Source organism: Antechinus flavipes, chromosome 2 (genome assembly GCF_016432865.1).
Source record: "Antechinus flavipes isolate AdamAnt ecotype Samford, QLD, Australia chromosome 2, AdamAnt_v2, whole genome shotgun sequence".
Classification (NCBI taxonomy): Eukaryota; Metazoa; Chordata; class Mammalia; order Dasyuromorphia; family Dasyuridae; genus Antechinus; species Antechinus flavipes.
In genome coordinates, this window is record NC_067399.1 from 435,317,290 (window position 1) to 435,333,949 (window position 16,660).

At 38.4% G+C, this 16,660-nt stretch overlaps 1 protein-coding gene across 1 annotated transcript; it reads left to right on the forward strand.

Annotated features, from left to right (window-relative positions):
• Window positions 1–1,022: 1,022 nt before the first annotated feature.
• LOC127550294 (homeobox protein EMX1-like) lies at window positions 1,023–13,948 on the forward strand. The gene is made up of 3 exons (XM_051979063.1): window positions 1,023–6,630; window positions 8,639–8,823; window positions 9,301–13,948. The coding sequence occupies exons 1-3, from the start codon at window positions 6,372–6,374 to the stop codon at window positions 9,463–9,465; spliced, it is 609 nt and encodes a 202-aa protein (XP_051835023.1). The 5' UTR covers window positions 1,023–6,371; the 3' UTR covers window positions 9,466–13,948.
• Window positions 13,949–16,660: the final 2,712 nt, after the last annotated feature.

Sequence of the window (16,660 nt, forward strand, 5' to 3'; positions counted from 1 at the left end):
GCAGGTAAGACATGGACACCAATAATAATAATAATAACATATAACATTTATAGCACTTACTATATGCCAGCCACTGTAGCAAGTTTTTTTTACAATTAATTAATCTTCACAACAATCTGGGGAGACAGGTGCTATTTTCTCCATTTTACAGATGAGGAAACCTAGGCAAGCAGAGATTAAGTGATTTGCCTCAGATCACACAGCTAGTAAGTGTCTGGTAGAAATAATTGTAATTCAAAAGAAGGGGTCATTCTAGGCTAGAGATGAGCAGAAGTGCAGGAACAGGAATGAGCATGTATTTTGGGGGAACAGCAAGGAGACTCCTTGTTAGAGCAGAGATTGATGCCAGATATTTTGGAAATAAAAGGAGGTGACTAGAAGTAGGGAAACCTTTCAATAGACTCTTGCAACAGTGGTAATAAGTCCTAACTAGGGTGGAGTCCCTGGAGATTGGGAGGAGGATACATGAAACATCACAAGTGAAAAATGGACAGAATTCAAGGACAGATAGGTATTTAGAAAATGAACGAAAAAAGAGAAAAACTCAGGAATAATTGAAGATATACTTGGGGAGGGGAGGTGGACTACAGTTGGGCATGGGAAAGAGAAGAAGGAGGCTCTTAAGGGAACAAGAAGACCCTTGGAAGTAGTTCATGAAGGAGGAGGGGGAGGGAGAAATTATGTCATCATGGAGGCCAAGAAAGCAAAAGAGCGTCAGCAGTGTTAATTGCTGTAGAAACATCAGGGAGGATGAAGATTTGGGAAAAGTCATTGATCTTATCTATTTAGGAGATCATGCATGAAAGTATTACAGGTGAGCAGTTGGAAGCAGGGATCAGATCAGAGATAAAACCAAATAGGAAAAGAGAAGAACTGGAGGATGGTGGAATTAAAACACTCATTATTATTGAATAATAAGTTTAGCAGCAAAATAAGTGAGAAATGGGATGATGGCTTGAATGGACAACAACCAAGGGATTTTTTTTTAAAGGTGGAGCAGATAAGCGTTTTTAAGGGAAGTAGTTTATAGAAGGTCAGGAAAGTATGGGAAATGAAGGATGGAAGGGATTTAAAAGCATTTACCAGTACTATGTGTCAAGCACTATATTAGGTGCCTAGGATAAAAATACAAAAATCAAGATTGTTCCTGTCCTCAAGAAGCTTATTTCTTAATAGGGGAGGAAAGCTCATGTAGAAGAATGGTGTCCAGGAGAGGGGTCTTTTGGTTTAGGAAGTTATAAATATGATAAGTAGAGTCATTAGGACAATTGATTGACAGGAATGGTATTATCAATTTGATTACTGTTCCCAAAGCAAGAAGTGGAAGCTGGTGAAGGGAAGGTATGATGAGGTGGTTTGGTGGGGAAATAGAGGACATCACAGGTGATTCTGGGAATGAATAGAAATAGTGGACTCCAATGAGGAGTGCAGATCCCTTGCATTCTTGGCAGGTGAAGGGGAAAAGGGTGAGTGCTAGCATACAGTGTTTGAGGTCAAGGATGAAGCTCAGCAATAGTAGAGAGATGGTCCTGAGATGAAGGCCCCAAAGATGGGAAAAGACAGGATCTTAGGCAAAGTTGGAAGAATCTTAACTTTGGAGTAGAGAAAACCTTTCCTGATAGCCATGGTTTTTTAATCTCAGCTCCCTCTTCAGAATATTTTGTTCCCATTCTCTGTGTAAATGTTGACTTTTTCCAGTGAAAGATAAATTTTTTGGGGTCTATTGTTTTTTGTCTTTGTATCCCCAGCATCTCGCACAATATTTTGTACATAGTAAAGCTTTTGGATTCTATTTCTGACCCTGAAGAGAGGATGCTGCTCTGCTGATAATACTTTACATGTCTATGTCACAGTAGCATCTATTACACTGTGAATTTCTTGTCACAGTGATTTTTCAGGTAGGTAGGGCAGGGATTTATGACAGAGGAGAAAACTAAGGCACAGCGAAGGTTGTGACTTGCCGAAGATTACACAGCTGGTGTAAGTTACAGCTAGGATGCAGCTCCAGACCCTTCCAACTCCATGTCTGGTCCTCTTTCTGCTGCTCTACCTTGATATACAATATGTTCATGTTGTATGTATGTAGTACAGTATGTATTATTGAAGGTCTAACATATAGACCAAAAGCTTTAACCTCTCTTTTTCTGAAATCTGAAAGCTGGAAGAAAAACTTAATGGATTCTGTTTTCCAATGTCCCTTTATCCCAAATAATACCTGTGTGTCCTTTCCATTAGTGGCAGCTAGATGGTGCAGTGGAAAGTGTGTTGGACCAGAATTTCAATGTGATTTCAGATACTTGCTAATTCTGCAGCCCAAGGCAGTAAGATGGCACAGTGGTCTGGAGTCAGGAAGATTTAAATTCAACTCCAGCTTCAGACACTAGTTGGGTGACCCTGGGCAAGTAACATAACTGTTTACTTCAGTTTCCTCATTTGTAAAATGAGCTGGGTGAAGGAAATGATAAATACTCTATATCTTTGCAAAAGAAAGAAAGGAAGGAAAGAAAGGAAAAAAAAAAAACTAAATGGAATCATGAAGAGTTGGACAACTGAACTATCTGGACAAATCACTTAACCTCTGCCTCAGTTTCCTAATTGCAAAAAGTATAATAGTACCAATTACCTACTACGGTGGTTTGTGAGGATCAAATGAGACAATATTTGTAAAGGGCTTAGTGCAGTGCCAGACACATACTAGGTGTTTAATAAATGCTTATTTTCTCTTCTTTCTCTGTCCAAACCTATCAAACTCCTTAGTGTTTTCTCTTTGCCCCTTTCAGCACATGTATTTCTTGCACCAGATCATCCTACACCACCTGCTTTCTCTACATAAATGTTTTTGTTTTTGTTTTCCTTTTTTTCTACATATATTCTTGAGCTGTTGAATGCCTTTTGAGGAAGTCATCTCACCCGGCCAAGTAGGTTCATTACAAATTCATGTTCTCTAATCTCAAATGAACCCTCATTGTTGACAAAATTTTTATTCTTCCTTTATTGACCTTACATATAATTTCATTCAGTGACTTTTCCAAATCTCAAATCCTTATTACCTTCCCATCTTTCCTTTTGAGTGCATATCCTTTTATGCTACTTTACTCAGAAAATAGAGGCCATCCCTCAAGAGTTCCCCTTTTTCCTCCAATCCATACACCCATAGTCTTTATATTGCCACCTATTCTCTCCTTCATTCCCATCTCTCAGGAAGAGGGGGCCCTTGTTCCTTCCCAAAACCAACTCTTCGGACTGTGCCCTTTATCCCGTTATTCTCCTGTTTCCTCCAGGGACTTTCCTTATCCATTATCCCCTTGAATTTCTCTCTGACATGTTCTTATATGGCTGTTTTCTTTGGTACTTCTATTTCTATTCACATTTAACAGATACTTTTTTCAGACAAAGCATGTGGCATTGGGAATGCCAATGGTATTATCCCATCCCCATTTTATAGATGAAGCTAAAGCTCAGAGGAATGAAATGAATATGGAATAGTGCAAAGATTACTGGGTTTTCAGTCAGAGAATCTGACTTTACTACTTGCTACTTTATAAATCTTACTATTTTACTTACTGCCTTACTTTACTAACTTGACTAATTTTGAGTAACTTCTCTGTAACCGTTTGCTCCCACTAGGTGATCTCTGAGGTCCCATCCAGCTCTAACTCTAATGATCTAAGCAACTTGCCCAACTTCCATACATCCTGACTTAGCTTCCATTTTCTATTTTGAAATCTAAGTTGGTTAATGACTTCCTTTTGTACCTACACAGTTTTCATTAGATAACTTCCCTTTTAGAATTGTTTGTATTGCTAGATTTCATTATTTAGAGTATCACAGCTCTCTTGGGCTGACTTCCCCTTCAGTATTTTAAGCCATGGAAGCCCACTTATCTTTTCTCCAAACTCTGAAATCTGCTCACAACTCAAGGCATCAGACCATGCCCAACTTTCTTCCCTATATTTACTACAAGTTCTAGGATAGAAGGTCACTTGCATTAAAAACTCTAAAAGAAGCTCTAAATGCAAATGCTAGGCCTTTTATCAATTAACTTTGGAAAAATCATAAGAGAATGGGAGAGGGGCCATAGGGCTGGAAATGGGCAGATTCCTTGATTTTCAAAAAAGAGGAAGAAAATGGTTTTTTAAAAATCAGCCAACTGGGGAACTTAATTTCAAATCTGGACAAAATTCTAGGATATGTTATTTAAAGGATGGTTTCTGATTATTTGGAAGAGAAAGAGTGATTACAAAACATCATCACAGGTTAAGCAAACAACCTGGTTGGTTCATGCCAGGCTAATCTCATTTCCCTTTTGATTTGAGGGTAACTACAGCAATGTTGCTGTTCGATTGTTACAGTTCCTCAAGACCCATTTGGGGTTTTCTTGGTAGTAGAATGATTTGCCATTTCCTTCTCCAGCTCATTTTATAGATAAAGAAACTGAAGCAAACCAGAAGTGAGTTGCTGAGGGTCACAGAGCTAACAAGTGCCTGAAGCTGAATTTTAATTGAGATTTTCCTGATTCCAGGCCCAGCACTCAAGCTACACATAATTATAAGAGTAGATAGGGATAATGTCACAACTTGGATTTTTAGAAAGATGATAAACAAGTTTCTTATGATGTCCTTCTGGTTTAGAGACTGGATGATACTAATAAAATTATGAAAAAAATAATGAATTATGAAAAAAATTGAATCTTGTGGAATAACCAGGCCACTACAAGTTTTAACCAAGCAGTGACTAGATCTTTTCTTGTCCATTCATGGGAAAAGAATTAAGTGCCAAGGCCCAAGCCCATGATGAAAAAGGTCTAAGTAACAGTGAAATATACCTGGCTCAGCAACAGCTGCAGTGGGAGAGCAAGGCAGCAGTAGCATTTGGTAGTGTAGAAACCTAGGAGTCCTGCCCATTCAGGTACATACAAGGAATTAAAAGTTGAAGCTGAGCCCCTGGGAATGCATTGAGGACTTCAGTCATCATGTCAGACAACCAAAAGACCATCAGTGAAACACAGAGCCCAGAATGTTCCAAAAGTCCATCTACCCCCACCAAGATCCTCTGGAGCTAATTAGTTATATTGAACATTAAACTATCCCCATTTCCACCAGAAACTAATCTTTTTTCCTTTATTTGCTTTTAAAAATGATAATTTTGCTGTTGGGTCAAGAAAACAATACTGAGTTAGGTCTGTCTTTAGAGGACTGTAACAGTCCTTGGCCCTAGTCTGTTCAACCTTTTAATCATTAAATGGAAGCATAGATGTTTATCAAATTTGCCAGACATGAAAAAGTACACTGAATAATATAATCATCATCCAGAAAGATTATGAAAGGCTGAATCTAGTGGGATTAAATTTAATAGCATCGTACATTTGAGTTAAAACAATTGCCTAATTGTAAGATTTTAGGGGTTTGGATGAGGATAAGTAATGGATCATAATTGCAAACTCCTAAGTCAGTTGTGTAACATGATAGTGAGACAATCAAAACAACCTTGCTCTTAAACTTGTGCTTCCAGAAGGACAAAAGTGAGGATCCTTCTGTCATTGGTCCCAATCAGGCCATACCTGAAATATGCTATTAGGAAAAGTCATTGACAAACAGGAAGTGAAGTGGATATTGACCATCATCTGGAGGAGAGGTTTGGAAAATACGAGGATCTTTGATAAAACCGGAGATGATGAGATGAAATGGGGGAGATGGACGTGTCTTCAAGTTTAGAGGGCTGTTGTTATGTTTAAGACCCAATTAGAGATATTTTTCTTGGTTCCACAAGGCAGAATCGTCCATAGACGAAAGTTTCAGACAGACAATTCTAGTGGAGTTAGAAGGGGAAAAATTTTTTTCCCTCACAATTAGAGCTGCCCCACGGTATAATGGACCGTTTTAGGAGGCTTTGTGGGAGGGCTTCAAAGAAGAATCTTGTAGAAAGTTATATACGGGTTGGACAAATCACCTCTGAAGTTTGTTTCCAGTCCGGAGAGGGGAAGATTCTGAATTCTGGAGCAGAGTTACAGAGGAAGGGAAACTGAATTATTGGAAGATCTTTTGTCCGGATGGAACTGTGACAGACAAGGTAGTAGCTTGTTGGAGGTGGTTGGAGGATCCGCTGGGATCTGAGGGGAGGGGCCCTTGCAGAGAGGGAGTATCTGTCAAAGCTGGGGCTGGGGAAAAACACTGGAGAGCCAGGTTGTGCGTGGAGGCGGGGTGGGGGAACCTTGGGGTAGATGGGCGGGAGGTAACCAGTCCCCTTCCCCTCCCTCGGGGCGGGTTGGCGCATGCCCCCAAACTCGCGGTGCTGAGTGCGGATGCAGCGCAGTCGTGGCCCGATAGCCCGCAAGGAGGTGGCGCGTCGGTAGGGCTTTCTCGGGCTCCAGCATGTTCACCTCCTCCCGAAGAGGCTTCTCCATCGAGGCGCTAGTGGGAACCTCCGCCGAGCCGTTGCTACACCCCACGCCAGCCAAGCCCTGTGCTTCACCAACCTGGGGGGCTGCCCGCCTGCTGGTCCTGGAGCCTCAGGCTGTCCCGGAACGCGGAGCCAATGGTCGCTTGGGTCCGCCCCCGCCCGGATCCCGGGACCTATGCAGTTGCTGCCCCTGGCTTCTACGAAGCGGCTTGTGGACACCGAACTTTCCGGGTGAGTGCGGCTGAGCCTCGGGAAGCCGTCGGGGAGGTAGCTCTAGGAGAAAGTATCGGACTTGTATCGTCCCGCTTCGCATCCCCTCAGTGGGATGGTGAGCAAATCACGTCACCTCTTTGTGCCTTAGTTTCCCCATCTGTAAAATGTGAGTAGGAACATAGGGAGTGTGTATAGAAGGGCTGATGGAAGAAGAGAAGGGTTTGGACTAGATGTCCACTAAGCCAGCGCTTCTAAGACACTCTGTTTATGATAGTCGGGAAATTGTTGACGGGATGGAAAAGGATTGTCTTTCGCGTGGGAAGGGAGACTTGGGTTAGGTAGGGACCACTCCTCTAGTAGTGGAGACGGAGAGTTGAGGCAGAATGATCTTGTTGCCCCTCTGACCAGGAAATGGGCACTTTGTACGAGGTGGGGCAGCACAATTAACGCCTAGAATAGCATCTCCAGCTGCCCAATGGCAACTTAATTTCCTTTTCTAGCTCCGATCCTGCGGGGGAGCAATTACTATTCCTATTCTGTAGATGAAATAAGAGTTTCAGAGAAGGGAACATGCTTGTTCAAGGTCACAAAAAGCCGATCGCGACCCAGAGTCTCATTAAAAATATAGTTCTCATTCCAGCTCCCTCTGATCCTGTGGGACAGCGCAGGAGAAGCGGTAGTGGGTCTCTGGTCACTTTGAGGATGGAAAGTTTCATTTAGAAGTTGGCTTTTCCCGTGGGGTGCAGAGCGTAAGGAGTTGCGGGGGGAAGGGGGCTGGAGATCGAGAATCCTGGCCAGGGGGTGGTACCAAAGGAAATGGTTGCCTCTCTTTTCAGTTGTAGAAAAGAGCAGTATGACAACTGGTAAATGGGAGGTGGGGGCATAGAGGGGAGAAAAGAAGGGTGGGGGAGAAGGGAGAAGTTTCCAAGGCTTTCTCCTTCAAGTCACTGCTATAGCCTTCAGTCTGAATCCGTATCTGGGCTCCAGTAAGAGAACTGGTCATTCACTACATAGATCTTCCTGTGGTCATTCTGTAGGTAAGAATATCTTTCTAGGAACTGAAGGCACTGCTTAAACATCACCTTACCAAAGCTCAGTACTAATGATTCCTATTACCAGTGATTTAAGGCTCCTAAAACATTTTCCTTAAAAAAAAAAAAAAAATTCCTGGGAGGCAGCTGGAGTAAATATGATACCCATTTAACAAATGAGGAAAATTTTAGCAATGTTAAGTGACTTGTTCAGGGACACAAAGTATCAGAACCAGGATTCTTTCCCTGAGGTTACCCACACAAGATGAAGCAACTGACCAGATCTATGCATACACAGACTGGTAGTCCAGGATCCAAGAGCAGTAGGAACCCCTACCAGCCAGTTCCCTCCTGCAGCCATTCTAACAGAGGTTGGACAACTTCCTTTCCCTGTTTTATCTCCAACCTCAACCAGTATCCACTGTACTCCACTGACATCTACATAGAGATACAGAGCCTTTAGACCCAAATATTCCTGTATTAATCCTTTTGACTTCAATAGTGGAAGTGGTGAAAGTGTCGCAGAAATATTGGCAGAACCTAGGAACTTCCATTCTCATTCTGCTTAAGTGTGCCCTACATTTTCCTTTGAGGAAGCATTAACAATGGGAGCAAAGTAGTAGCTGGTAGAAGTAGGACTTAGAACTGAAAGGGTTCTTAGATACCCCCTTTTTTTTTTAAACACCTTTTATTTTACAGATGAGGAAACAAGGTCTTCAAGGTCATGCAGATCAATGATGAGATTGAAAGTAGGATTTTAAAGGACTCTTAAATCCAACACTTGGTTTTATAGAAATGGGAGCTATTAACTATTATTGTTCCACCTAAACATCAATGCCAGGATGGGCTTAGAGCAAGGTCTTGGGGAACTGTGGAGAAAGGATGGGGATGCTATTCTATACTGTCCTGACAACCAAATAGAAACATTTAGGGTTTCTTGGACACTAGCTGGGAAAGGTTAACCAGAGAATACTGGGGCTTTTCTTTTCAAACAGGAGAAATCCATTCTCCTGAGAGCCTGCTGCTTTGTGGGCCCTTTACTCGAAAGCCCAAAAGGATCCGGACAGCTTTCTCCCCATCCCAGCTCCTGCGGCTAGAAAGAACCTTTGAGAAAAGCCACTATGTAGTGGGAGCAGAGAGGAAGCAGCTTGCAAACAGCTTGTGTCTAACGGAAACTCAGGTATTGTTTTTTTGGTGAAGGGGAAGGGAAGAGGAGGGAAGTCATTTCTATACTATATACATCTCCCTCTGGTTCCCCTGTTATGTCCAGGAACAAGAACTTGAATGAAAAGGAGCATATTCTTCTCAAGGACAAGTCAGAGGAGCTCCTTGGTGTAATTAGCATAAACTCCAAGCCCTGTCTAATAACAGGCATGTAAATTCATTATTTCTCAGGGGTCAGAAGCAGTATTTTATTAGGGAATAAGTAGATGAGAGAATAGTGGGAGGATCTAAGGCACACTATTCAGACATCAGTATTAAAAGACAAATGTGGTGAGAGAAAATGTAGTGCAAGAATTTAAGTGCAGAATTCCCTGGGAAGTAGAGTGCCCTAGACTCCCTAGACACAAAAGTACAAAGGGATAGAGGATATCTGTTAGAGGTGGGTTAGACTATCAGTCTGGGGAGGTGTGATCTCACTAGATTCCTCCTGCAGGTCAAAGTATGGTTCCAAAATCGTCGAACAAAACACAAAAGGCAGAAGATGGAGGAATGCCCAACAGCAGAAGAAAAGAGGAAGAATGGACCGCTCATGAGTCAGTGGCAGGTGGCTGCTAGGCAGGGCACTGATGAGGACATTGATGTGATATCTGAGGATTAGGAGTACTCTTGGGGCCTGGAAGATGTGCCCTCTCATGAAAGAATGCTTGAGGCCTGGCCGTGGGACAAGTTTGATGGCAGAGGCAGTACCTCTTTGATGAGGCAGACAAGAGTTTAGGAATTTTCCAGTGATATCTTAACCACCTGGAATCTGGTTTTGAGATTGACACCCACTCAAGATTGCAAGGTAATAAATTGGAAAAGAAAGTTTTCTTCAGAGCTGAACACATGCCTGTAATTCCTTCTGTGATAGCTGAGGCTTCTGGATCTCAGGCTCTCTGAGATAGTGTTAATCAAAGTGTCCAAATCTGGCATAATATGGTGAACCTCTAGTAGCTAGACACCAGTAGGCTGCTTAAGCAGCCAAGTGGCAGCTCTGGTTGGAAACCAAGTAGGTCACAGTTCCCATGCTGATCCATAGTGGAACTAGGCCTGTGAATGGCCACTATACTTTCATTCTGGCTATGATAAGACTGTCTTCAAAAAAATTTAGTTTTCATAAGAAATTTGCGTTGCTATGAGAGTATAAGCTGGAGCTCCAGATAACTACATTGAAGATAAAAGATGGAGCTACCTCATTTAATAGTAATGAGAAGTACAAAGGTTGGAGTAGTCTAGAAGAAGAGTGTCAGAGGAAGCTGATTTCCAGGCCTGGCCTTTCTGACCCATCACCACCTGTCTGAACTAGGTTCTCTCGGACATACTTACTTCTTCATTCCATCAGTCACTTCAGATTAAGGAGTCAGAATGGGAAAAGGAGACTTTGAATCTACTCAGAAAACCTGTATCCTGGTGTTTCATTACTTATGTACAAAGATACAGTTGGGTATATTGGTTATCTGTATATCCATTGATTTGTTCAGTTCTGTCTTGTCCCTGTGATCCAGAGTGTGAGTGTGTATATATACGAATGGATCTGTGATCCCATGCCTGAGGTCCTTCTGTCCATTGTTGCAGAGACTATCCCAAAACATCTTTTCATCTTGTGTGATATCTGTCTGTGTTCTCCATACATCCTCCACAGAGTACTTCTCAATGTGCTTTTGCTAAGTCTACATTTCATAGATACCAGTGAAACATTTGGGTTGGCTACTCTTGTTTTGCTATACAACCAGGTTCTGCTCCTTTTCCAAATATACATTTCCTGAATATCATTCCTCCTGCAACTTGAAAATGTGGAAATACAGCATGGTCTATATACACCGACCATCTACTGAACAATTTCTCTAACTCTGTTCCTAGCTCTTCAGTTTTAACAGTATCACCAAGCGAACGTATGGAAGTTTATGCCAGGGAGCTGCAAAACACACTGCGTTTTCCCAATTATAATCCAGTCTTCTTCCTGCTATCGAGTTCTAAGCCTAACATTTTTATGTAATGCCTATCTCAGATGTGTACTGATGGAGTAGGGAAAAGTTTTAAGTTTAATTGGGAATACTATAAGCTTCCCTATCATGTCATTCTCTAAGATGAGATGGATACTATTCTAAGGCTTATTCATTTTCTTGACACATAGTTAGCACGAGTCCCTTCTCATTCTTTGGTAGCCTTTTATTGTGTAGTCATGACTAAGAAAACAAGTCTGGATTTCATGACAGTATCAACAGGTTTCTGACAAATTCCTCTCCTAGGACTAGTAGGAGTGGTTGCAAATAATCCCCTTGCTGTACTTCCTTCAGATTAACAAGGAAAATGGAATAAATCTGCCTTGCCTAGTTGAATTATACCTCACTTATATACAAAGTTTGGCCTGTGACTTTTCAAAATAATGCTTGAATCAGAAGGGAATATTTATTCCATTTAATGTAAAAAGTATTTTGGTGCATAAATTGACCATATACCTTTTCTATGCTGGGATGAGGGGAAAAGATGATTTATAACAAATAATCAAATATATCAAAAGATACATTGCTAAGAACCCCCTTACTGGTGGACATATTTGTCTGACAAGTTTCAGATATATATTTTCTATTCTGTTTTTGCCTCAGTGTTTTGAGTAAAACCTGAATACTTCGATTTAGAACCCTTTCTTCCAATTTGCTATGATTGATATATGTCAGGTACAATTAATCACTTTTTTGTTAATCAAATGCTATTCCCTTCATGTCTGCTTGTCTGCCAACAGCTGGAGTGCTCTCTACACTAATCACTTCTCCTTAATACCTAATTAAAACCATGCTGTTTGCAGAATCTTTTTTCTTAAAAATAACCCATCCATACTTTCTTAAAGAGATTAAAACCAAGTTATTTATTTCTCCTCCCTCATCTGGTTAACCATCTCTTCTAAGAAAAAAAACAGTTCTCTTAAGGGTAAAATTCAGTTGTCAAGTCTTATATTGTAATTCTGTTAGTTTGCTATTTTAATACATTTTCTTGATATCCTTTGTCATATTACTATCATTCCTGGAAACTGTCCTCTACCACATAAAACTTGACTGCCCTGTTAAGAAAAAAAAAAACCTACCAAATAGTGACCAAATCTGACAACATATACAACTTTTGGCTTGTATCATCTCCTATCTTCATGCCCTGAAGAGGCAGTTATGTTTCATTATCCTTTCTCCAGGATCATTATTCTTTTGGTTTTGCTTATTTTACTATCAGTTCATCAAAATGTTCCCATGTTTTTCTGAATCCATTGCTAATAGTCATTCCTTACTGTATAAATATATTAAACATTCATGTCACAGGTTTTTCAACTATATTTCAAATCAATTTCCATTTCTAGTTCTTTGTTACAACATTGCTGCTGTGAATATTTTAGAATATATTGGACTTTTCTGTCTTTGAGCTTCTTGAATTGATTGATTCACTACTAGAATATATGAACAGGCTACCCTGGAATAACTCCCAATTGAGATCTAAGATAGTTGGAATAGTCAACTCCAAAAATATTGTATTAGTGTGCTTTTCTTTTTTATATTTTTATTTTTTAACATTCACCTTTGCAAAACCTTGTGTTCCATATTTTCCCCCTTCCTCTCCCCTGCCCTCTCCCATAGACAGCAAGCAATCTAATATAGGTTAAACATGTGCAATTTCTTCTAAATATATTTCCAAATTCATCATACTGCACAAGAAAAATCAAATCAAAGAAAAAAAACATGAGAAAACAAACCAACAACAACAACAAAAGTGAAAATACTATTCTTTGATCCACATTCAGTCTCCATAATTCTCTTTCTGGATGTGGATCTCTCTTTCCATCACAAGTCTATTAGAATTTCCTTGAATCACATTGTTGAAAAGGGCCAAGTCCATGACAATTTATCATTATTTAACCTTGTTGTTGCTATGTACAGTGTTCTCTTGATTCTACTCACTCAGCATCTGTTCATGCAAATCTTTCCAGGCTTTTCTGAAATAAGCCTGCTCTTCATTTCTTATAGAACAATAATATTCCACTACATTCATATATCATAACTTATTCAGCTATTCCCCAACTGATGGACGCCCACTCAATTGTCAATTCATTTAGTGTGCCTTTCTTCCATTGTCTCTGACCATTTTGTTGACCATCTTTCCCAAATTATAATAGTTTTGAATTACTTTTCTTCTATTAGTGATGTATTTTCAAATAGTCACTTGTTTTTAGTACCTGTCAGAGCAGTTTCTTCAACTCCTTTGACTATTGGAGAATGGTTCTTGGTATTTTATATTTTTGATAATTTGCTATATATTTTTTGCTTTTATCATTGATATTTGATTTAATTTCCCCCTCCCCATTACAGTTTCTCTTATTTTATCTTATTTGATTTTGTTTGTACAAAAGTTTTAAATTTTTTTCTGTAGTCAAAATGTCGTGTTTTGTCTTTCATATTTTCTTCTATTCCTTGTTTAATAAAAACTCTTCTCCTGTATTCTTAACCAAAAATAGATGTGATTACAAAAGATAAAATATAATTTCTATTACATGGAATCGAAAGCTTTTCTATTAGCAAAATTAATGCAACTGGGATAAGAAAGCTGTTGATAAGGGGAAAAAATTAAATCAAATATTTCTGATAATTATGGTAACTATAACATATAAAGAATTATGTAAGGTCAAAAACCATTCCTCAGCTAATGTGATAAAAAGGATATATGAACTTTTTAAAAGCTTTGCAAACAGTTAACAAAGACACAATTGCCCCAAATCACTAATAACACAACTGCAAATCAGAATGACTCTGAAATGTCATTTCATATCCAGGAAATTGACAAAAATGGTAATAGGTAATGGTGGAGTGACTGAAGAGAGGCATATTGTTATAATTTTCATGGATTGGTTAAATGAATTGGTTAAATTATTCTGGAAAGCAGTTTGGAATTTTGCCAAGAAAATTACTAAAATGTCCATATCTTTTGATTTAAGGATCTTACCACTAGAATTATAAGGTCAAAGACAGAAATAAAATTAATATTAATCAAAATATTAGCAAAGAACTGGAAACAATGTAAATGACTGCCAATTGGGAGATGACTAAATAAATGGTGGTACTTGATTGCAATGGATTATTATGCCATAAAAATTATGAATGTTCACCAAAATTAGGTAACTGCAAATAACTCCTCTAAGGTTTTACCTCACATGCATCTTATTGGCAAAATTGATGGGGAAAAAAAGAAAACAACAGTTGGAGGAGCTTTGGGAAAATAAGCTCAGTAATTCACCATTGAATCCAATTATACCATACTAGGCCTGTTTTCCAAATAGAGAAAAAGGAAACATACCACATACATATATATACATATATATATACAAAAAATAATTATGGCAGTTCTTTTATGGTAGCAAAAATACTGGGAACTAAATGGATGTTTGTTTTTTGGGAAATGGATTAAAAAATGATCTATGAATGGAATGGAATATTATTGCATTCAGAGAAACCAGGGAAAATCTGTAATGTGATGGAAAGCGTGCAACAAAGAGAACATTTAAAAAAACCATTATAAAGAAGACTTGAGAATCTCAGATTTATAAACAACTATGATACCAGAAGATTGATAAGTCATATGTCTTGGATTAACTTGTGGATTTGTTCTCTTAGGCTATGCTTATTTGTAACAAAATCTTTCCCTCCCCTACCAGTAGGGTAAATTGGAGGAAGGTACGGGAAATATAAATAGCCAAAAAAAAAAAAAAATGGATAGAGGGTTGAGAATTTTTTAAATGAAGAAAAGGTCAGAAATAGACAGACAAACAGGAAAGCTTTGAAAACTACAACTTCAAACTTATAATCCTTGAAAAAAAAGTTTCAGTTACAGAGATCTGCAATGTCATGTTCAATCCTCATTTTCTATTCTACTATGTATACATAAATACCCATTTTATTTAGTGTTTGGTTAAGTTCAGAATAGAAAGAAATTTTTAAAAATATATTTTAAAATATTACAGATTCAAAGAAGCACGGGAAGACTTATGTAAAGTGAGGCCAAGTAAGCAGAACTAAAAATATGACATGATTTAAATGGAAAGAACAACAACAACAAAAAAAAACATAAAGACAAAATTAGGCCCAGAAGAAAAGATGAAAAAAAATTCCCTCCCCTCATCTGCAGAGGTAGGAATTATAGATATGCTACATTACATGCAACATAGGACATATTTATTTTGTTTAACTGCTTTTTTTCCCTTCTGTTTGTTGTTGTTATAGAGAATAACTCTCCAAGTAAGGGAAAAGGATGGAAAATATATTTTTAAATGGAGGTGAAAAATAGAATAGCAATAAAAAAACCGAGTTCTTCCCCTAGTCATAAAAAGTAAAAGATACTTCCTTCCATTCTCTTCTAATTTTTTTAATGATAAGTTTCTTTTATATTCGGGTTATATATCCATTTTGAGCCTATGTTGTAAAGTAAAGGTCTAAATCTAATTTCTGCCAAACTGCTTTCCAGTTCTTTCAGCTGTTCCCTTTGAAAAAGGAGTCCTTCACTAAGCAATCTATATTCCCAAGTGTATCTACTATTGGAATACCATGTTCAATTACTCCTTTTTCGTGATTTTCTGATTTGTTCCTCTAATGGATTTTTCTGTTTTTTTTCACCAGTACTAAATTGTTTTTTTAATAACTGAGACCAAAAATGCAACTAATACTATATTCCCTTATTACTTTTCTCATTTCTTTCGGTATTCCAAATTAATTATTTTGTCTAAATCTATAGTTTCTCTTTGGTAATTTCATTAGTATACCACTAAATCAGTAAATTGAATAAGGTGGTATCGTTGTTTATTATGTTACCACAGTCCAACCATGAGCAGATTATCTCTTCAATTATTTATCTTCCCTTCTGCAAAGTATTTTCTAGCTACATTTGTGTCTTGGGGTTAATAAATTAACTCCTATTTTATGCATTCTGTAATTTTGAATTTTGGGGGGTTTTATTAGTAGCATATAGAGTGGTACTGATGATTTTTGTGGATTTTGTTTTCTGCTACTTAACTCAAAGTTAATAGTCTTACTTTACCAATTCTCTGATTTTTCTCTTCGGTTAAGTATCCTTTTTGCTATTACTTACACCTTCATTCTGTTTCTCTTGTATTTCTGTTACAGCTAGCATTTCTAGAATCAAATCAAATCATTAGGGAGGGGGAACATCCTTATTTTGCTCATTTGTACTGAGAAAGCTTTTAAGTGTTTCCCTGTTGTAAATACTAGGTCTTACTTTCAAAGATATGCTTTTGATCATATTAAAGAAGTACTGTCTGGTAGCTCATTCTTGTGGAGTAGACAAAATGCAAAAGGAAGTAGCTATTCTGAATGCAGTGTGGCAGAGTATAAACAATTGATTTAGAGGAACTTGGTTTAAAGCTAAAATCTACTACTTCTCTCTCACATCACCTTGGACAAATTTACTTTTATTTCTAAAACAAAAGGGTCTGCATTATATGGATTATAAATTCATTATTCTAAATTCTCCCCTTTGAGACCAAGAATAAATCTTAATCCCCTTTGCACTGTGCTGATCTCTATCAATCTTTAAGCTTATCCCCAAAGAATCCCAGAACAGTGATCTTATTAGCTTCTGATAGGCACATCCCAAAAACTTTTTGTGTTTGTTTTCTGAAGGCTGTAGGTGATATATAAAATTTAAGAGTTGAGGGAATAATTTGCTTACTTCCCACCTCTCCTACCAGTAAGATCAGGAGGCAGGACCTGGAAAGCAAAGTGAACCAACTTATTTCTAACTTGGACTCTTCTAGTTTAGTTGCCATA